The sequence below is a fragment of the Anomalospiza imberbis genome, chromosome 13 (genome assembly GCF_031753505.1).
Source record: "Anomalospiza imberbis isolate Cuckoo-Finch-1a 21T00152 chromosome 13, ASM3175350v1, whole genome shotgun sequence".
Classification (NCBI taxonomy): domain Eukaryota; kingdom Metazoa; phylum Chordata; class Aves; order Passeriformes; family Viduidae; genus Anomalospiza; species Anomalospiza imberbis.
Genome location: NC_089693.1, coordinates 10,110,612 through 10,132,654, shown reverse-complemented (window position 1 = coordinate 10,132,654; position 22,043 = coordinate 10,110,612). Strand labels below are relative to the sequence as shown.

The window sequence follows — 22,043 nt, the reverse complement described above, 5'->3', positions numbered from 1 at the left end:
GCACACAGATGCACTTACCTGGAAATTCTTGTTTTTCTGCTGGTTAAGTATAGAAGGTTGTTCTAACCTGCCTTTCAGGAACTAACAGAAGGATACCAAAATGAAAGCACACAACCAGACCAGACTGTGCTACAGAAGAGAGGATGGAGTGACCATTAATACATAAGAAAGAAAAAGGCATTGCTCTACTGATGTCATTTTTGTTTCTCCAGCACTTCAAACTTGTTTGCAGCTTGCAAACTTCTGGAAAGCAATCAATATTGGTCTTAATTCCATCAGCAAGACAGACAAAGACAAGTAAAAGCTAAGAATGTAAGACTTTTGAATGCCAACCTTATCAGAAAAGGAAAACTAACTCTAATCCAGAGCAGAGAAATATGAAAGATGCAACTAAAAGAAGTTTTTAAACCAATCAGCTCTAAGCAAACCAGTATTTTTTTTAATCTGGAGAACCTTTAAACTGTGTGAGTATGAGTCAGACTGTTATTATGTACAATCTTGATCATTACATAACAGAATGAAAAACCAAACCCAAACATACATTTAACAGGATATATTTTTAAATAATTTCTTCATTAAGGTTTTTAATGCATGTGTACATGAAAATTTATATTAAAAAATTAAAAAGGAAAATCTTGTTTGTTTAGAATAACTCTGAAGTGCACAAATATTGACAAAAGCTAACAGAAAAAATAATACAGCTCTGCTTTTTTTATTAAGTAGTGTTGCAATTATTTAGAGCTGGCAAATAAATGCAATCCTCTGAGGTTTAGAGATTCTCACAAAAAGGACAACATTTTATTATATACATAATTCTGATGTGCAAGTATGCAATCAATATGTACACTTACATTCCTACCTGTTTACATCGTTCTAGAGTATTCACAGTAGAGTCAAGCTTAAGGTTAGAAATGTGAAAAGGCCATTAACAGTGAAAGAAAAAAATAAATCAGGATATGCCTTGGGATTTTAAGACATTTTAAACTACTTGTTAATAGATTTCAGATGACTAAGCTAGAATTTAATTTTGGAGCAGACTAAAAATATAGTTCTTTTAAAAATAAACATTAATGCAAGTATGCTTGTAAATGGTTTCACAGATGGCAGTATGACCACAAGCGTTACCCATCGGTCTCTGATTGTTAAGCACTGCTATGGCCCGAGTGAGCCCTGCTGGCAGACACCCTGCTCCTCCCACTCCTCCAGTGACTATGTCTGCTGTACTTTTTGCATATTTATATGCATTCCCAGGCCTACTTTGCTCTTGAAGAGAGAAAACCAGTTTCCTTAAGCCACATTCCTTTACGTGGCCATATCTACTGCTCGCTGTTCATAGGAAGTATAAAAGAGAATGTAAGCAGCTGAGGACTTCACCGAGGACGCCGAGATCTCAGACACTTCATGGTCATCAAACTTAAACCAGCGCTGTTTTGAAGCATTTTTGCAGTAGGCTGTGTAGTGCCCCCCGTCCAGCCCACCGTAATGATTCTGTGAATGTAAGGCAAGGATTAGTGGCCTTCAGAGCTGCCATTTCTTCCCTAGTTAGGGAAATAATCTAGAACATGAGAATTTTACTACATCCCAATTGTTCTTTTTAGAATGCAACTTAATCTGCAACTACAATGCAGCCTGGCTGAATCACAGAGGCCACCCTGAGTCCTGTCATAAAGTGCAGCTGGATTTTGAAATGTGACATGGTTACTCACCGATACTGAGAACAGATTGTATCTCTTCAAGGAAGTCTTTGGACCAATGACATACTGAGAGAGGTCAAGAGTTTCCAGTGGAAAATCTACTGAAGTTTGAAGTTTTTGTTTCCATCTTCCATCGTAGGAAAATCTAGAGAATTAAAAAGCATAATGAAAAGTTACAGGTTGTTCACAAGCTATTCCATTTCATTAAGCATGTTTGTTTTCCCTGTTTTTAACCAGGATGTGATCTCAACTGAAGCCCCCAGTTCTGTTAACATTTCCTCATGTGTTTCTTAGCAAAAATAACAAGAGGTCACTTGTGAAAGTGCCTTGGGAATTACAGCCTTATAAAAGAAGCATCAGATGAAAATCAAATTCTTGCAACATTACAATTACTAATGTATCTGTGACCTTCTCTAAGTAAAAATGCTCAGCTGTTGCCGTGGAACAGTCCAGTTCTCCATCAAAGCCTGGTCATTTCATCCTAATTAATATTCTCCAAACAGCATTTCCTTACCGTTTCAAGTGCACAAGAAGAACAGGTGGTAATTTCCAAATTTCTATTTTTTTCAAAGAATCCCTTCGAGTTTTGCAATGACTACAGTAAAATCTATTGTTATCAGTGAGCTTTTCTTCTTTGGAGAATAATCTAAGGCATTCCTAAAACAAAATACAGAGATTGTGAACGGTAGGCGTTTATGGAAGTATAAAAAAAATTTTTGTTTCCCATTTGGTTGTTAACCTGCATCATTTATCTGCATCCTACATTTCACTGAGGAAAAGTGACTTAAATCTATATGTGGAAGCAAGTTTTACTGCAGATATTAATCAGCGTCCTTCAAAATATAGAATGTTTTGTTTAAAAACACAGAATACTTACATTGTGACCTACCAAAGCAAGTAATATACATGCTGCTATTGCAGCTTCAGTATTTCCATCCTGCTTCTAATTTAAAACTTTTAAGGGATAACCTATTTCTTTAAACTTTAGAAGAATTTTTAAAAATGCAGATTCAGATCTGTTCATGTTTCAGGTCAATGCAAATTAAGCAGAATGCTGACCAACCCCTTCACGCAGAGGGTGAGCAGAAGTAGCATCATAATGAAGTGCCAGAGGAATGCACTCCAGGAGCTGTTTCTCTCCAGTTCCCCATACCTGCAGAGTGCATTTGCTGGAGGATGCGAGTGGTAATGATAGATACATGAAAGCCTCGAAGGTTCGGGACCTCTTGTGACACGTCAGACACTGCACGGTGGATTTGAACTGGCCTTGGAAGAGTGCCACAATAATGGACTCGTTGAGCTGTTTGTGTTTGTGCCAGGCTATTTCTGCTGCACTTGAGTCATCAAGGTGATCATTATTTTCTTCCTTGTATCTTTTCCTGTTGTCAGCCTGGATAGCAGAAGTTTAAATACCACAGCAATATATTAACATATGTGTAAGTAAGAAGTCTCATCTATAGGCAAGCATATGATTGAATATTCACAAGAATATTTAAACATGTCACTGTAGCCATCCAGTTCTTGTCTAGTGAGGCTTCTTCTGTGACTCCCTCCACTACCTTATACCTTCTACTTCAGAATTCCTTCTTTAATTCTGAATAATCGTATTTCTTTCTATACAGGGTTGCAGTCATATAATCACCTTACAGAATAAGAAAGTATTTTAAAAATTTATTTCTCTTGATTATCTGACTGATATATAATTTGTTTTAAGTGTATTGCTTACTTTATTTAGGTCTTCATGCAAGCCATCCATTAGAAAGAGAAGCAATTCTTGGGAGTCTTGTTGGCTATATCCTGAAAATTGGTCATTAATCTTCCCAATTGTAATTTTGAAGTCTTTTGGACTGATATATTTATACTGTCCTGCCCATAAAGCCTTCATTATTACACCAAACTCTTCAGCCACCTCACCTTTATGCCCCAGGAAATTTGACCTATAAAATAAGAGACAAAAGCAGCCTGAGCCATTCAAATAACTGGGTTTTAGTATTGTTTTTAATTCAAGACATGACCCCAATTTTAAAGTAATTTCTTTAGACAAAGGAAAACTGGCTGTTAGACTGAGTTAAATTTTCATCTATGTCAGCCCTGTAATTTGGTTCCATATTCTAGACAGAAGGTATAGCTGTTTTCAGCATGTTTTGTGAACTGTTTAAATATTCAGTTTAGTTTTAAGAGACTCTAGTACACATGTATTTTATGAACGTGGTGACCATAATTTAATTATCACTGTCCAGTAAAACCTATTTAGTGACACACATGAATTTTGAAATTGCCAAGGCGCCTAAAGTTACCACTTGCCTCCTACTTAAAAAAACCAAACAGCCCCACTAAGTGATCTTGAATTGGCAAGTATAAAGGCAGATGAGAGATTGTTACCTGTTAATATCAGCTTGATACAAGTTTCTGTTGAAATACTCAGCCAGGTGAGGTGCATTGCACAGACACTGTAATATGGAATTCATGTAGCAAGTGTTCCCTAGATTACGAAGTCCTGTCAGAGCTGGTCCCGATCCCCCAAACACAGGATTAAGATTTCGAATCTGCGATGCAGAGAGCCTGGAAATTTCTGCTTTAGTGTAACAGGCAGGTCTATAAGCAAGAAATTATATTTTAGGAGTCTCAGACTGGACAAAATTGTTCACATAAACCAACAGACACCACACCTCACCCCACCACCCACAGGGACTGGACCATCCTGGCACCAAATACCATCATTTAGGGTATTCAAAACCAGCCAATGCAACAGTGAGAAATCCATATACACTGGCCTATAATGAGGCTGAGTTTTAGGCACCATCAGTTGTGAGATTTATATTCTTCCCTTTATTTCTTTAATTCACAGATGAAGAAGACCTAGCTGTTTAATACTGTTTAAAATCTGAAAACTTGCATTTCACAAACTGTCAAAACATTGTCTTTTAGTATGTTAATACAAATAACAGAACTTAAAAAGCAACTGTCATCCAATTAATAATCATCCAATTAACTGTCATCCAATTAACTGTGACCTCTGACATTCCTGCTAATACAGAACTATTATATTGATTTCTCAAAGAGAACTGCTCTATACATTGAACTTCTAGCAATGAAATTTCAGTCTATTACTCTTGCATCCTTTCAAACCCACTTAGAAAATAGTAATGAATTTCAGTTGGTTAAACACAAAGAAAGTCTTTTGTGCTGTCATACTGCCTGGGTTGTGATCTAACTTATCAAACAAACATACTTATTGTCTCGATTGACTGCAGGAGTTACAGGAATTCTTTTCTTGTCTTCCTCCTGAATGGCTTGGGTTATATCTGGGGATGAGTAGGAGCGCTTCAGCTTGGAGTGCTCTCTCTCCCGCTCAGCAGTCACCTTTGGCTTGGCTTTCCGAGTGGGAGGGGTTGACGGAGGAGTGGCTGGAGGAGCCATTTCTGGTGGGTACATCTGAACAGTATTTGTTGGTGAGTGATAGTAACGATAGGTTCCAGTGATGTCATCCAGGAACTTGGGGGAAAAAAACCAAATAGTTTCAAGCACAAGTGAAAATCCATCATTAACTTACCTATTAATAAATTACTGTAAGAACAGCATGAGTTTTTCAGACATTGGGATATTAAGTTGTGACTCGCCTCAACATTCAATGGATTAAATTTAGTAGAAGGGAGAACTTCCACCAAAATGCCTATTAAACAGCAAAAATGAACAGCAGATGAACTGTCCTATTCCCATTACAAATAATATTAAAATTCAGAAAGTAACTGTGTGTAAGTTAAAGGTGAGTAACAAACATGAAACAAGATCTAACTTAGAAGTAAGACACAACTGAAATACAGGACAAAACTACACAAAACAGTTTGATTTTCATTTCAGGAGAGGAGTTACCTTTACCCAACCTGCAGGCAGCCCTGGGACTATCCTTCCCATTTCCTCACTTCGTGCTCTTATTAATGGCTCCCGCTGGGACTAATGAACAAAGAGAAAAGAAAGGTATGTACAGTTACCTATGCAGCGCAACAAGCTGCCTGTGACTTCTCTATGGAGTTAAATGATTCAGTGCAAACAGTACAATAAATCCTTGATTACAGATAGAAATAAAATGTATTGTAATGGTAATTTTCTACTGCTCCATCTAAACAAAAATATTGGAATCTAAACAAAACATTTGTTGACACATTCCAAAAAAACAAAAAAACAATCCAACCATTTAGTCTCATGAAAGTCACAAAACTCAATTTTTCCCCTGAAGAATCAGAAATGGTAGGAGTATGTGCTTCTGTTAAACACATAAGGCTAAGCTTTTCTCCCTCTTAAAGTAGCACTTGAAGGTGTATGCATGAGATGACAAATGCATGGAGGATGCTTGTTAAAAGTGCCACCAGAAATACATCAAGACTTCTAATGGAAGTTTCAAGTATTTTTCATATGAATATGACAAATGAAAAAAAGGAAACAAACACTGTGACCATGGCGTAGTCTTTTCTTAAGATGATGACTTTAAAAATTGAAATGAAATGGAGTTTAACATAATATAATAATCATAAAGCATCTGTGCTTGATTATTTTGGCTACATACAATACATTTGTATTTACTTTAAGTCTTTCAGTATCTTGTTCAGAATCCTCTCTAAGGGGTCCTGGCTTTTGAGCTTCACTGTCTGGTTGTCCTTTAACCCCCATCTGCTGCAAAAGATTTTAAAACAAGGCTTCAATTTTCATCTGGCATGTCAGTAAAGAATGCTGATAAAGCAGAGTCATACTTTTTTTTTTGGTTGTTAAATACATGTACCACAACAAAGTGGTTAAAACAGGTAATTTTTATTCCTTCTACATACTATAGGCAATTCACTGGTATAGGTTTTGAAACTGAATGTTGTATTATAATTTGTTCTGTAGTTTAAACAGCTCAGAAATAAAGTACAGAACTTCCACCTACACTACTTTCTACCCTAAAAGTTGTGGGATTTATAATTTGTTGTCAAACTTCAGGCTTTTTTCCGTTTCACTCCTCACTTATCAAACCTCTCCATGGTAAAGGCAAACTGTGAAACCAACATGAATTTGGTTGATCATAAGCCATCATTTTGGGATTATGTGAAGTTGTTCTGTCAGTCAAAAGCTCAGGAATGACTGTGCTAAATTTGCACCGGAAGATTTATTTTTGCTTTCTTGTGCATTTGGATTAAACAAACACCAGAATATGATCAAAACAAACTGCAATTACAAAAGCAGAGAAAAATATCCCAATTCAAGTTCTTGAGAAATGGTTTTAAAGACATCTGTTCCATTGTTAGCTTTGCAACTGGCTCATGTTTTATGATCAGATGATTTGTACATTGAGAAATTTTGAAATTTTTTTCAAGAATGAGGAAAGAAAGAACTGTGACACTCCTCCCTCCCCGCTAAGCCCCTTCTGGACTGTTTTCAGCAAAAATCCTAGAGGAGGATGTTGCTTTGCTTCCTGTGCCAGGTAACAAAATCCTGTTCTTTCAGTGTTTCTACACCTGGGGGCACTAAAGGGTTTCTTATGATACATTGTGTTGTAAGTACATAGTACAGTACCTAGCTGGTACAAGAGATAAAATACCACCAGGCTTCTATTTTTGAAACAGAGGGTTGCAGTCTATGAACCATCATCCCTTCTAGCTCCATGTGAGTGGGAAGTTTTATTATCCCGTGGGGATTTCATGCTGCCTGCTTACAAGAAAGAAACAAGCTTGTCTTGGGAAAAAAATCCATTTGTGTCTTGGTTTTAACTCTCTCCTCTACTTTTATGTAAAATGTGGTCTAAATAAACATCCAATTATGTATTTTAAATTGCTAGATGAAAACTAAACTATTCAGAATTATTTAAGTGCATAACTACTTCACATTTGATGATGATTTTCTTTTTCACTAACCTTGCTTGGAGCAGTCACAAAAGTCTGAGATGCATCACTCAGTGCCCGTTTCTGTGTTTCTGGTGTTCGAGTTCCCTTTTCTCTTTCATCCATGGATATTTTGTCAATCTCAATCCTTTTTGCACCTATGTTTTCTGGTTCATTTTTATTTTGTTTTTTTGCTTCTACTGCTTCTCTATGTGCTCTTTCTTGTTCCTTTTCCTCCTGCTCTCTTTTTATTTGTTCATCCCTCTCCTTCTGCTCTCTGTCCTCTTTTGATTGCTGTAGCTTTTCTTTGTGTTCCTTTTCCTTCTGTTCTTCTTTTGCCTTTTGTTCTTGTTCTTTTTCTTTTCGTTCTTGTTCTTCTTTTTCTCTCTTGAGCCTCTCTTTCTGTTCCTGCTGTTGCCTCTCTCGCAGTTCCTTTTCCCGTCTGTTTTTCTCTAACAAAGCAGCGGTTTCTGCATGGACCCGACTTTTTTCCTCATCTGTCAGAGTGCTCCTTCCATCATGCACGGGCTTTGTGGAGCGGTCTGGAACTATTCTTCCACTCTCACCACAGTGGCTGTCACTGATTGTACTTGAAGGTTTTGCTCTGTTATCACCAAGGATTTTTAGTGAAGGCTTTTTAGAACGATCCACCTGTAACACAGAGTGTAGAACAATTCACTACAACTATTGCTACTCTCTTTACTAAGCTCTTCCTAAGTGAGATTTGTAACAGAATAAAGATGATATCAAGTTGACTTCTGCCAGAGAGAGAGAGATCTTTCAATTTCATTAAATCTTTTCATTCAAACTGCTTGTTAGTAAAATTAGGTATTCATTCCAGGTGTGAACTAATAAGTGCTAAAGAATCATCAGGACAGCATTCTGCACTAATTACCACAACCCTCTATTTTTGAGCTGTCAAAGGTGAAAATTTTAGGGCAATCAGGCAGCCTAATTTGGGCTTGGCTCTCTCAGTCATGTGACAAAGTACATGAAGGCAGATCTGCTTGATGGGAAGGGTATTTAAGAATGTGTTATGCTCAGCTGTTGCCAGTAAGTTGTTTTTGATACTGGAGTGACTGTTCTGAATAAATAAAAGCGCATCTGGTTCAGAGACAAACAGAAATAAGGTCTCTAAATTTTACAGTATAGGGTCTCTTGAATGAAATCTATATTCAAGGCTGCGTCTAGAAGGCTGAAACTGAAGGGCTTTTAGCCTTGTCTCCTAAGGAAAGTATTATTTTACTGTAAGAACTCTACAAAAGTGTTTTTATGAAGTCTTATTCACATGAAAGGAAGAAACAAATTCCTGTACTTTCACTACTGGGCCCAGAGTGACAAAACACCTAAATGTTTTATTATTTGAATGAAGATACAGTGGCTGGAAATCAGACCCGTGGAATAGCCAAGGTAAGCCATGGCTTAACTGTCCTCTCTGTATTTTATCCTATGTGCTTTAACTAGAAAGACTACTTATGAACTTTCTGAATTAGTGATCAATTGCTGACTTTGAATTTCTCACATGCTCACATAAAGACATTTATGAAAACTTCTGCTATTCTGTTAAGTGTATTTAGTTTCACAGAATTCTGTAGATCAGTTACCACAGCTTCACAAACCACCAAGAGTCTCTGTACCAATATACTCGTGTACAAGGCGTAAACAAATGTATTGAGTATGTTTACTTGTGCATTCAGAGTTCTGGGTGTGAGGGGTCTCTAACACATTAATCATATACTAACTGAAAAAAAGCAACAGGTCAAAAAGCTTACCTCAGGGATACTTCTTGTAATTGACATGGGATTAACTACAAAGGAACTGTCAGATTTTGGAACAGCAGCATCTTGTACATTTGGTCTGTTAAGTGATTTTAGTCTCTCTTCCAAATTATCTCCCATTTCTTCGTTTTCAGCAACAACAGGTGGCACGGGAGCTGGCTCTTCCAGAGATGGATATGTAAAATCCACTGCAGGAGAGGGGACGGGAAGGAACCATAAGAGAAATCTCAAAACAAAACCACAGAAGCAAAATAAACCCCTCATTCCAACTCAAAATTTAGTTTTTAGATAGAACAAGACTTTCCTAAATACATCTGAATGAATGAAAGACTCATTCAGTAACTACAAATACTTGGTTGGGTGTTATCCTTTATACTTACAAGAAACAGTCACTGCTTCAGTCCTGCCATGCTGGGGTGGAGTTACTCTAGCATTTGTTGTATACTGGGGAAAACAAAGGAGCCAGTTTTCATAACCTCCCTCTAGAATTAAAGGTTCATTCTGCAGGATGGTTTTGCTTTCCCACTGTATGGAAATAAAGTTTAATGTTAATTGATTTAAAAATAGCAAGTGAACTTTTACAGCTTAATAGTGTTGTTGAAATTCCTGTGCCTAGTCATTAAATTGAGAGATTGTTTTTTTTTTTAGATTTTTAAACAAGAATTACAGGTTGCAAAAATAGGGATCCTTTCTGTGTTTAGAGAATGCCCAGCACAGTTGAGTTCCTGGCTCTGCCTACAACAGGGTGTGAACATTTCCAGTACAGAAAGAACCACTTACTGCTACTTCACATAACAATCCTCCACACAGAAAAGTATTTTTATTACAGTATTTGCTTCAGTTTCTTATCTGGTATGTTTGCTAAGGGATTAGTGATTTAGAAAGCATAACAGTTGACTTTCTGAAACCCCTTGAGAGTTCCGGGTTCAGATTGCCCTCCTCAGTATTATCAGATGAACAAGACACAGTTTAGAGAACAGTCTGTAAAACAATTAAGAGGGAGAACTGCTGAACTATCTCTGAACCCCAGTCCTGAATGTCAAGGTAACAGATTTGCAGTCCTTCACAAGAGCCACCACTGTACAGAGGAGGGACAACACAGCCACAGAGAGTTTGACTCGAAAATGTTGGGCATCTGCTCACTGTGGAGTCTATAAGCTTCCTACACTGATGAAACTCAAATTTAAATTAATGTTTACCTAGAAGTTATATTCAAAAATGCAGAAAAGTTAACTGTGCTGAAAATATTTCTGGAGCTTCCTTCATTGCAGCCCCTCCACTGTAGGAAGTACCTGGCTGACCGGACTGCAAAGTAGGTGGCCAACCAGTTTCCAGGGATAAGGAATTACTGTTGCTAATACAGGAGAGAGAGTGACTGTTCCTGGGAAACAAGACTAAAAATACTTTCCCAAATAACTCTGTCAGCAAAGAACTCTTAAGTTGATGAGCTGCTTGTTGAGGAAGTGGGTTGAATCATTCTGCTGTTTACCTGTTTAATAAATTATACTGTCTTCTACTAGAGTACAGTGTCAAACTTCAAACTATACTTCTGCTATAGAAAACTCAACCAAGTGTCATTAAAGCCTCCATATACACATAATGTAAGTGCTTCAAGACCTTATTTACTAAGACGAATTAATTAATTAATTAAAAGATTAAATTTGCCAACCTTAAAAAGTGCATCTTTCAGACTCTGTAGAGTTGTTCCCAGCTTTAAGTCTTCAGCAGAACTAAACCAGTCTAGCAGTATAACATAATGAAACTGTCCTCTCCTCTTCCATGGATCCCTAGACTCCTCTGGGAGTCTAGCTTCAATCAGATAAGCAGTATCTCTGAAATGTATTAACATGCATTCAAAGACTCATGTACAAGTAACATTTTGTCCAACAATATATAATCCATAGATGTTTATGTGCTTGGATAAAATAAATATGCACTGTGTTGAAGTCAGTACATGCAAGAACAGAGCTGTACAGATACATCTCACCCACTGGTACACAGCAGGGATTCTGACACTAGGTATACAAGCTTTAAATGCATGTACTTTTTTTTGAAAATGAAATATTTCACTCTCATTGAACATCATGTCTTACCCAGGATGGATAGCTTCTTCTGGGACGCTGATGGATTTTGGAATACAGGATTCCTGATAATCCTTTGATTTTCGAGCATCCATTATAAGCAATTCAGTATTTTTGTCTGACATCATTGCAAACAGTTTCTCGGGTGTGACTGCTCCTTGAAGGAGAGAGGCAATTACATGTAAGAAGCTACATTATAAATGAAGATGGCTATGAATGGCTATGGTATCTGACTGGTGCAATCAAGACTACAAACAGATGAAACAGAACTAAGAAGTCCCACAGAATCATGGAGGTGAGACATTACAGAGTGGACCTTTTGCTCCCACTGCTGTAGTGATCAGCACTTGATCTGTTAGATTAGACAATACTGAGTATTTCAGTGATAAACAAGTTTAACTTATTGTAGTCACATTTAAATCAAGCTATATAGGCAAGCATTTATGAACTACATGCTGCAGATATTCCTCTTAAGAACTCTAGAAAACATTTCCACATACTCATCAAAAGAACAAAAAGCAGAAGTTTGTAAGGGGAAAGGAAAAATTTTGTATTTAACTGAGTAAACTGTCATATTTATCCTTGCCTATCAGCAGTCCAGCTGTTTTTCTTTCTAACCTGATCACTTCAGGACTAGTTCAACTTCAATTACTGAACAGTTGAAAAACTAACTACAGATCTCTAAGTTTATGAGAAGTAATGAAGGCTTTAAGACATAGCTTAATTAATTACTGATTTTTTTAACTGAAATGGAGGATACTAGAATTTCATCAAAATATTTTAACTGTGAAATAACTCCTGAGAAGAACTGCAGCTGTGAGGTGATTAGTGCACAGTCATACAGAAACCTTTTTCACATTTGTGTGAGCATTGCATCTCTTACCACTCAGGCAATCAGACTGATCTTTTCTTTCCAGTGAATGCTTTGTCTCACCATTAATCTGTATAAAGGGATAAAAAAAGTTTAGCATGTAATACTCAGAACTAAGGCGGCCAACAGAGAATGACTCTCACAGAGCCTGAAGCAAACTTGTCAGACAGTTAGGCCACAGGAACAAACACAGCACAAGGGAGCTGCTTCTGAAGATGTCCTGACAAATGTACGCAAAAGATACTGAGGTTGCTGCCCTGCCTAGACAGAAAACAGTTAAAAAGGTAATACAGCCTAGGACACCATCATCTACCAGAAGAAATTCTTGAAGTATTTGTTGAGAATGAAGTGTTAATTAGTGTCTCCACACTACTGCTAGAAAGTCAACCTTCCCCTAAAATGGAGACATGTTATCCTTAATATCAGTTTGTCACCATTACCTTGGGTTTCTTGCATGTGATTCTTGCAGTAATTCTAGCATAAAACAGAATGTGACTTAACCATAAAGCTCAGTCTATCTTATACAAGACTTGGAGGCTGCTAGGACTTCATGTATTCCAAAGAAATGTCAAAGAAGGTTTATGGAGAGTGTAAATTAATTAAAAAAAAACCCATCTTGATTCTGAACTGGAAATAGCTACTAGTAGAAGCAGAGACCAAATTCTAGATTGAAACTATACATTCAGATTGAATTAGAGTTTGTAAACATCTTCACTTACCCTTTGGCTTTTTCCTTTGGAATCCACAGCACTTTCTGAGGAGTTTTTGGCTGAGCTCTTTCCATCATCTTTTGGATCTTGCTTTTTTTGCAGCTCTTGTCTGTCCCTCTCTTCAAGTTTTTTCCGAACTTCAGCTTCCTCGTATCTATTAGGGGAAAAAAGTGCCTTTTTTTCCATATTGTGGTTTTGGCTAACATTGTATTATTTATATCAAAATCACTAAGTCTTCAGTCAAAAATTTTAAAAGAAGTATTTAGAACTTTAAAAAGTTAAAGTATTGACAGTTTTTTTTATTCCAACAAATTCCATTTTGCTTCCTAACTATGCGGTCTTATTTTTCCCACTTTTGGGTTTGTTTTTTTACGGTTAAATCTTGGTTTGAGTCCTATTACATAGCCACTGATTGTAAAGCTATTTTTTCTTTAAACCTGGGATCATGCTTAGTTACAGTATCTCTGAATGTTTTTCACTTTCCACAGAAAAGGGTAGATACTGGTGACTTACATGTAAACTCCAATATATTATAACAGTCATCCCAGGTATTTTACTTCATTTGCAATGGAGCCAGTGAAGAGTAAGTTAGCTCAGTTATCTAAATTTGCTTTTTCTGGGAAGTTGGATCAGAACTACTTATACAGTAATCACCTTCAGAATGTAAGCTGACTCCGTGATGTGCTCACCTGTGTGCCTGGTGCCTGTTTCAAACACTGGGCCTACAGGGAAGCCAATGCAAGCACTGTGTTCACTCAGGAGTTTTGGGAGATGAGGTCTTGCATACAGCTGTCCTTTCCATAAAGCCTCAGATTTGAAAATTACCCTCCCAGCCTTTTACCACTGGAAGGACAATCATGGTATTGTAAGCCAGTGATCTCCAAACTACAGTTTTCAGATCACCCACTGGAGGTTTGTACAGTCACATCATTGTTCAATAGTATTCACTGACATTTAATATATCTGAGAAGTTTAAGGGTTACTAGTATCATAAAACAAAAAAGAATGTTTGACCTAACAATTTGGATGACTGAACCAGGAAGTAAAACATGAACTCAGAACTGTGTTAGTAAGTGCTCATTTTAACCAGATGTTGTGTAATTAGGGTTAAAATAACAAGGACAATACAGCTGTATTTCAGTTTAAAAGTACTGTGCTACTAACCTAGAATATTCAATCAAATTCCACCTCCAAGTCTACTGCACTAGTTGCCCACTAAAAGGAAGGAGGCAACAAGTCTGTACTTTTATTTTTAAACAGGCTTCTTGATTTGGCACAGGCATTGTGAGTTAGAACTGAGCATTTTGTTCCCACTTGGAGTTAATGACACTAAAGCATATTTCAGATTTTAAATTGGTCAGTATGACATATTTACCCATTAATTTCCTATTTCCACTTCTGAAGCACATAGTGGTCATTCATGTAAGCATTCCTGCCCCTATACAGGTTTCAGCAGCTCTACTTTAGTTAACAATTAACATTCCAACTATTTGTTGGCCTGGGGAAGAAATTATACAAATAATTTCCTTGAAACTACTTCTGTAGTTACACAGGAGTCATGTTTCATTTCTGTTACCTTTAAATATTTACACATTTTGCCAGAGTAGTTAAAAGTTACTGGGTCAACTTTAAAACTCTGTTCGTTTCATAAAAAGACATAAGTTGTTTAAACAAGTCTCCACATTTTCGGTTTCTCTGATTCTATCAATGTTTACTCTTAGAGTGAATTTGTAGCTGTATTTAATTGTAAGACTCACCTAAACAAAGAAAATCTAAAGTTGTTTCATACACAGTGTCATGAGATCTTTGCAAAGTCACTCTTTACATACATGTAACTACACTCGTGGTTCAACTAAATTAACTTTATAGATTTAGCATTTGGAGGGCATAAAATACACTTTCACAAGAATACTTGGGAGGAGGGGGGTGGGACATGACACTTGTGAAGGGAAATGTGCTCAACTGCAGACAGAGAGAGTTAAAAGAGTGAGAAAATCGCTAAGGATGCAAGAAGCAGAGAAGAACTACTGTGCTAAATATCACCTAAAGATAGACCCTACCTTACAACTTCTTACTAACACAATTTCATGGCTTATGGCACAAAGATATAACTTGACAGCTGTCAATCAGGTATCCAAAATCCCATTAGCATCTGCTCATTTACATACCGGCAGAACTGTGCATTCCATACACATATCTGCAAGTGGCAGAGGAAAGGTGTGGCTAAAGAATCAAAACTTGGCATTTCTTAGTGTAAGCGACATCCAGACTAGGGGGACTTTTCAGCACATTTGATTATTAGGAACATCCATTAATATATTTGGGCTAAGATGACCTTATGATTAAAAAATTGAGGAGGAAATTGCTATTGATCATTCCTGTATATGTACTTCAGATCTTGTGGTTTCTTTTTATTAGTCAATTAACAAAACTAGGAGAAACTGTCAAAAAACCAAAGCTACCAGGAATTAGCAAACAGTGTACAAAATGACAAGTTATTGGAGTGTATGGCAGTGAAAACTGTCTTTAGTAAGAGACTTCTGGAAATAAATTTGAGCTCTCAAGAGTTTCAGGTACCTATGGTTTACTGAAGTGCAATTGTTTACTACTAAATAGCATGAAAATCTGCACTTGGCACAGATACAGGCTCGAGGTATAAGGAACAATGTCTTAGCCATCAAATATGTTACATACCTGAGTTTAAGGCTGTCTGACAGTATTTCAGCTTCATCAAGAGCTTTTTTTAAATTTGTAGGTCCCAGAATTGAATGAAAATAATCCTAAAATGTCAAGCATCACATCATATAAATATACAGTTTAACAATGCCTAATTCTATGCATGTCAAGAGTCACTAATGTATGGAGAGTTGATATTATAATGATATTAATGCCAAAAAAAGAACTGGTATGAATCAAAATATTTTCCATTCAAATATGAGTTTTGTTTTATGGCACTAATAAATAAAGGCTAGACAAGGCAACTTCACCAAAAAGTCTGTCTGGCAAAAATTACAAGAATACCTTTCCATGAAAAAATATTGACAGATCTGACAATTTGTATAGTACATACATAAAAACAAAACTGAAAAAAAAATTAACACCAGACTTGTCAAAAAACAAGAAAGAAAAAATAGCACCATAAGTGAGACAGTTTACTCAATATCAGTGTGATCTTTGAATGTGCATTAGTGTAATTCTCTGTACACTTCTCATACTTTGACCAATGCAGAAGAGATCAGTCAGAAAGCTTTTATACCTGCTGCTGCTTAAAATCAGGTCTCTTTCTAATAAGGTTATAAACAGCCACATATTTCATATATAGGATGTAAGCTTTTTCTTCATCTCCGTCCAGTCTGCTTTCCTCTGCTGCCTTGAAAATCTTAAGGGCACTCTGCACATAACTGAAAACAAAGAAGAAGAGTAGAGCACATAATTGTTGACTTGTCCCCAAACACCTTTTCATTACAAGATGCCATCTTAAGTGTTTACAGACTTCACCCATATATTAAGCATTTGATTTTACCACCTTCATACAAAGCTTTCATTAAATATGAATTGCAATAATGTTCCTCCAAATAATGTTTATCTTTGCTAGTTTGTTTACCAGCCTTATTTAAAGTCTTCCATAATTAAATACCATAGTGAGATATGGGAAAAGATACTCCTCCCTTCTAATAATAACTTTTTTTCTAGGAAAAACTAAGTCATAGTAAGACAAAGTTAAATCATCAATTGTCTAAAAATGCTAGAGGCAAAGCATTCAGACACTTGCTAAAGGTTTTATCATTTTGACAGATTTGCATTTATGTAGCCTTTCCTCTAAGTATGCAGATTTTCATGGGCATTGTGCTCTGTCCAAGTCATGTTTTGGCAGTATGTCAAGTGACCTTCTGAAGGCAGTAAGCACATCCAATGTGACAGTTGAGAGCCATACCTAGGACTATTGAAGATTTTGTATCTAGCAGAAAAAATGAAGGAAATTTAGATCCACAACAAATTTTGTATTTGAAGTATTAATTCAAAGTCAATTATAACATATGTACCTTTTTGTACTGGTCTTTTCAGGTTTTACTTCTGTCTTCTTGTTGAGATCTTTCAATGAAGTAGAGAGGTATAGCTCCTTAGGTACAGATGCCACAGCAGGCATGTTAATATTGTTACTTATGTCCCTTCTACGATGTTACAGCTTCTTAGAAGTCTTTATCAGTATTTTTCTGGAGGAGAAAAAAATGGGTAGGAAGAGCCAAATTATATTCCACTTACTTTTAGTACAGTAGTTATAGTTACCTGTGTAGGTTTATTACCTAATTTATCTCACCTTACGTGAGCTAGCAAACAGAGTATCTGAACAATTAATAGCATTAATTAATCCTCCCAAAGTGACAGAATTATTTGAAGTCACTTCAGGTAATTGATCAAGAATGTGCAGCAATATGGTGCTAACAGAAAAATAAAATATTAAGAAATGCTGACTCATGAATGTTCAAAATCATCACATTCAGCAAATTTATTCTACTGAAATGCCAGCAAGTATACTATCAAAAAATAGCTGACTCCTCTGTACCCTGCAAATACACACTACCCCCTTTGAAAAATGACTTCTAATGTCATGCTAAGAGATAAGTTGAGAACAGGAAGGCTGCTACCATTAAAGTCTACTGAAATGTCTTGGACATTCTGTAGGTCTTCAACTCCTTGGTGCTATTGACATTGTGCTTTCATTTGAAAGTGCTCTCCAGGTAGCCATGAAATAGTTAAGCAGAGTTTGGTCACAAGGGACTGTTGCATCATGTTATCTGAGACAGGGAAGTCCACGAAGTCTCCTGCAGACAGTCTAACTAAAACTCTTTGCATCTAGTACACAGTGAGCCATTTTAGCCTTGGGGGCAGCAGGGGAGGAACTGAGCTCCCTCACAAGCAAGAGGTAAGACATGAAGATGTGAGCAATATTGAAAGACTTAAGGGGAACTCATTACAAGACAGACACTCAAATGATATCAGCAAGTAAGTTATTTCCTAGTAGAGAAAAGCCACATGGTTTTTGACAAGATGAAGGTAGAGCATTTCTCTTTCACTCTCAACGTGATCAGCATCAAGTGTGACCAAAAAAAACAGGCAGTGGCCTCAGAGGGAAGTCTCACCTGACCAAACTGATCAGTAGCTGACTGCCACTCAATGAGGTAGTCCCAGTTTCCCTCCCTCTTTCTCATGCTGGTCTGGTACTTCTCCAACCTCTTATTGAGCCAATTCAGCCTGCTGAGGAAGCAGAAAGGCTACACAGCTTGTGCAAGGGCAGGAGGTGGCATGTGCAGTCAAGAATGAGAAGCTAAGCTGGGAATGAGATCCCTTCCCAAGGCTCATAGCTGTTGTACTCCTGGAAGTATTACTGCACAGAGTATTGCTAGGTTGACTATTGTTGGTCTAGGAACTGGTTATCAAATAAAGACACTAAGTTAACACAAACCGTTGGTTTAAGGTCTAGTATGCCAAGGTCAGACTAAACAACATCTAGCAAAATAACTTACTGCTTGAACACAGATGCTGTACTTGCTAGTTTCCTTGATAACCAGGTATCAGCTTTTTAAAACTGAAAAATTTGTTAAAAATCCTCTCTTAGTAGACTAATTTCCAGATAATTCTATAAAGTAAGTACTGAAGTCCTCAAATACTGTTGTTAATACATAGAAATAAAAACATATCCCATACCTCACTCATCTTAAAACATTGTCTTTTCTATATGATGTGTCATACATTCAATTGTAACATTCAGGGAGATACTTAGGAGCTGAAAACAAGGCAGATAATTCATTAGAGCTGCATGCAGTAGAAACAAAACAGACACTCCCTGCCCCAAAGAAGACCTTTCCAGTATAAAAGCCGTTAGCCTAAAACAAAGAAATACTTTTTGCAACCTCAAAGTGAGGCTTCACTCTTATTAAGATTTTAGTATTGCTTGTCTCATTCTACCTTCAGAGCATGTCTTTACCTGGCTTTTTTTTTTCTCCATGGAACTGTAAATAGACTTTTCCTTTGAAGCTTTTAAGTCCTTTCCAAATATATCTTCAATGTTTGCTCTGTTATATAACCAGTATTTTCTTAATCTTAAGTGGCAGCATTTGGTTGTGTTCTGACAGAATATTGTAACTAAATATGCAGTCTGAATAAGATATGCACATAGCATTAGACTGCTGGGTACATATGAGCAAAAAAGCTCAAGATCATGTGGAAGATGAACTATTTAACGATGTCAGTAAATTCTCAAGTGTTGCTGACACACCTTGAAAAGGGCAGATCTTCTGGAACATCATCTATAAAAATGCAGAACCTTTGAGCTTTGGCCTGAAACAAAAATTGTCTTTACACATTTTCCTATGGTCACTAAGTTATAACTGCAGGTCTTTAAACTGCCATGCAAGTTCACTGCTGAACTTTTATTTTCTGATTAAAAGAAATTTCTGTATCTTTTTTAAAACACGAGCTTCTAACCACAGTATCTGATGAATGAGGTATTACCCTTTGACCTCCCACAGCACAATTCATACAATATGCTGCAGTGAAATGAGTAAGAATGGATAAGGAATAACATTTTCTAAATATTTTAAAAAATCAAATTCTCAACCACACACTTAATTGAAATACATACAGCATATGTCATAAGTTGATATGAGATTTCAGTTGCAGTTTCTAAGACATTTTTCTATACAGAATCTTAATTTTGGATCTGTAACTAACATTTTCAGGGTTATGCATCACAAATGCCCCAGATGGATTTTAGTTACTACAGACTGACCATTGTTGACTGCTCGGTCTTAGCTCATTAGGACCCTTAAAATTGCTTAAGCTTCTACTAAATTTTAAGATGTGCATTACCTTAATTTTTTCTCATACTCAAATGAACATGGTTTATTTCCTTCAGTTTTGAGAATACTATAATTTCAGAGTCCAAATCAATTCCTTCATTGATGAATATTGCCATCTGATTTTGAACACCATTTTTTGCAGATACCAGATTCCTAACTGGCCTAGTCTCAGTGGAGGAATCCAGTAAAATCCAGGTGCACAAATACAGTTTGGAACCAGTCAACATCAAAGAAAACTGGATCACAAAACCATGACTACAAGGGATTGAAGAAGTTGTAATAGCTAAATCTACTATTAGTCAACCCTATGAGGAAGAAGAAACAACTTATTTCAGACTTGTCAACTTTTATCTTAAAAATTAAGATCAAACTCAAAACCTGAGATCTTTTCTACCCCCAGCTGAAGTATTATCTCTGGCTCCTTTTTCATACCTATGAGTGCTGAAAACAAGGCCACTATCCCAAAACACAAGCGAAGTCATGCTTGTATGATTATAGGCATTTGACATACTTAGAATGGATAGTTTTACCCTGACAGGGAAACACACCTGTTGGTAACAGGTTTTTCAACATCTAATTATCATGACAGTTTTGCTAAGGATATGAGTAAGCTTTAAGTGGAATGACTACAGAAAGAACGATGCACTGAAGCAGTTACACTGCAAGCAGTATGCAAACTAACACATTTTGAAACACTGACACAAGTAATGTGCATCACCAATTCAGGTATGTAATAAAGTATTATTCACTTATTTTTCTCTCTAGGACTTGAACAAATGAGAACTGGATTTCTCATGAGCATTAAGTTACTCAGTTTTCTCAGAATTAAGTTTTACTGTCTGCACTTAGTACACAAGAGTTGGTTTTGTTAAGATTATCAGTGTGAGTCTAGAAACTCAGAATTTTTCAATGACTGAACTACACAATCAATCAGCATATTTAGTTCTGTGAGTCCTCTAGCTCTCTTCCAGGCTCTGCTATTGTAAATACTACAGGCCTTGGTCCTGTAACCTAATGTGCATAGGATGATTATAACCATTGGAGCTTCTTATGGCAAGCTCATTATGCTCACAGAGTACCCAAACTTTCACCATTCTTCTGGCTGCCACCAGTCACCAGGGCAGTAACACATCACGGGTCTCTCTCAGCCACGTACCCTGCTGAAACCTGCACCAACCTGCATTGCCAAGCCTCGCAAGGACTCTCTCCACGCAGTGAGAAAACCCTTTGACAGTCAACCATCTAACAATTTTACTGACACCAAGGGGGGAGAAAGACACTATAAAGTTTCTTAAATACACTGGATTTTCTGCAGGAAGTTTTAAAGTTATTCTAAGTAAAACCACAAATAGTTCCACTTGTTGTTTAGATAAATGAACATTTGCAAGGCGTAGGCAAACAGCAGAGGTGATAAGAAGCCGGGGAGGTGACAGAGAGGCAGAGAACTCCTTCAAGTTTCTAACCGGGCGGTCAATAGCGCTGCGGCGGCCCGGCCGGGCTGTGGCAATCTCCATGACACCGCAGCTCGCCGGCCGCAGGAGTGCGGCACTCTGGGAAGCGCCGCTTCCCTGTCGTCTTCCTCCGGCCGCTCTCGGGCTCGGCGGCAGCCCCGCTCGCTCCTCATCCCGGCCGGGCTAAGGCTGGGAGACTGCGGGCTGCCCAAGGTCACACCGCCGGCTCCCCTCCGGGCCAGGCCCGATTCTCCCCGTGCGGCCCAGACCGGCTCCCCGCTCCTCCGCAGCCCCTCGAGGGCCGCTCCCCCGCACGGCGGGGCTGGGCCCGGGGATCCCTCCAAGGGCGCCCTCCCCTCCCGTCACTGCCGGAGTCCCCCTGCCCCGCAGGCCTCGCTCCCCGCCGGCCCAGAGCCGCCCCGGCCGCGCACTCACCGCCGCGGGGACTCGCTGCCTCCGCCCGCCGGCCCGGGGCAGGCCCATGTCCGAGCGCGGCTGCCGAGGAGACGCTACGCGGCCATGGCTGCTAGGGCGGAACTCGGCGGCGTCCCTCCTTCCCTCCCTCCCGCCCGGCCTCCGCTCCCCGCGGGGGCGGGGACTGTCACGGCCCTATCCGTGCCGCGGGGCCGGCTCGGGCCGTGGGGAGGCCCTGCCGCCGTCCCGCGGGCCCTGCGGGGCGCGGCAGCGCTGGGGCGGGCGGGGGACGCAGGCCCACACCCGCCGCGGAGCTGCCTCGGAGCTGG

The 22,043-nt window shown here is 38.3% G+C and overlaps 1 protein-coding gene and 1 long non-coding RNA gene across 5 annotated transcripts; one reads left to right on the top strand and one right to left on the bottom strand.

The window, feature by feature from the left end:
* Window positions 1–538: 538 nt before the first annotated feature.
* USP8 (ubiquitin specific peptidase 8) lies at window positions 539–22,011 on the bottom strand. Of its 3 annotated transcripts, XM_068203847.1 has the most exons (21): window positions 21,736–22,011; window positions 18,696–18,774; window positions 17,033–17,203; window positions 16,246–16,390; window positions 15,684–15,769; window positions 12,999–13,143; window positions 12,292–12,349; window positions 11,421–11,565; window positions 10,997–11,159; window positions 9,708–9,852; window positions 9,322–9,515; window positions 7,583–8,200; window positions 6,276–6,365; window positions 5,568–5,648; window positions 4,927–5,189; window positions 4,077–4,289; window positions 3,421–3,631; window positions 2,848–3,084; window positions 2,209–2,351; window positions 1,707–1,839; window positions 539–1,488 (listed from the first exon to the last, which is right to left on the bottom strand). In XM_068203847.1, the coding sequence occupies exons 3-21, from the start codon at window positions 17,134–17,136 to the stop codon at window positions 1,303–1,305; spliced, it is 3,360 nt and encodes a 1,119-aa protein (XP_068059948.1). In that variant the 5' UTR covers window positions 17,137–17,203; window positions 18,696–18,774; window positions 21,736–22,011; the 3' UTR covers window positions 539–1,302. The 3 variants fall into 3 exon arrangements, with proteins under 3 accessions (XP_068059948.1, XP_068059947.1, XP_068059949.1); XM_068203846.1 differs by lacking the exon at window positions 18,696–18,774; XM_068203848.1 differs by lacking the exons at window positions 6,276–6,365; window positions 18,696–18,774 and having other exon boundaries at window positions 21,736–22,010.
* On the top strand, window positions 2,994–21,722 carry LOC137481898 (uncharacterized). 2 transcript variants are annotated; one of them, XR_011003750.1, is made up of 4 exons: window positions 2,994–3,130; window positions 5,556–5,672; window positions 7,046–7,152; window positions 19,992–21,722. It is a non-coding gene; the product is annotated as an uncharacterized lncRNA (long non-coding RNA). The 2 variants fall into 2 exon arrangements; XR_011003749.1 differs by lacking the exon at window positions 19,992–21,722 and adding an exon at window positions 7,295–8,360.
* Window positions 22,012–22,043: the final 32 nt, after the last annotated feature.

Bases quoted from the DNA above. Each gene is read 5' to 3' on its own strand.
- USP8 (XM_068203847.1), bottom strand. From the start codon at position 17,136: ATGCCTGCTGTGGCATCTGTACCTAAGGAGCTATACCTCTCTACTTCA. The intron at 15,770-16,245 runs GTATAAAAGCTT...TTGACATTTTAG, and splicing joins CTGATTTTAAGCAGCAGCAG to GATTATTTTCATTCAATTCT. The intron at 8,201-9,321 runs GTAAGCTTTTTG...TCTGTGTTACAG, and splicing joins TTACAAGAAGTATCCCTGAG to GTGGATCGTTCTAAAAAGCC.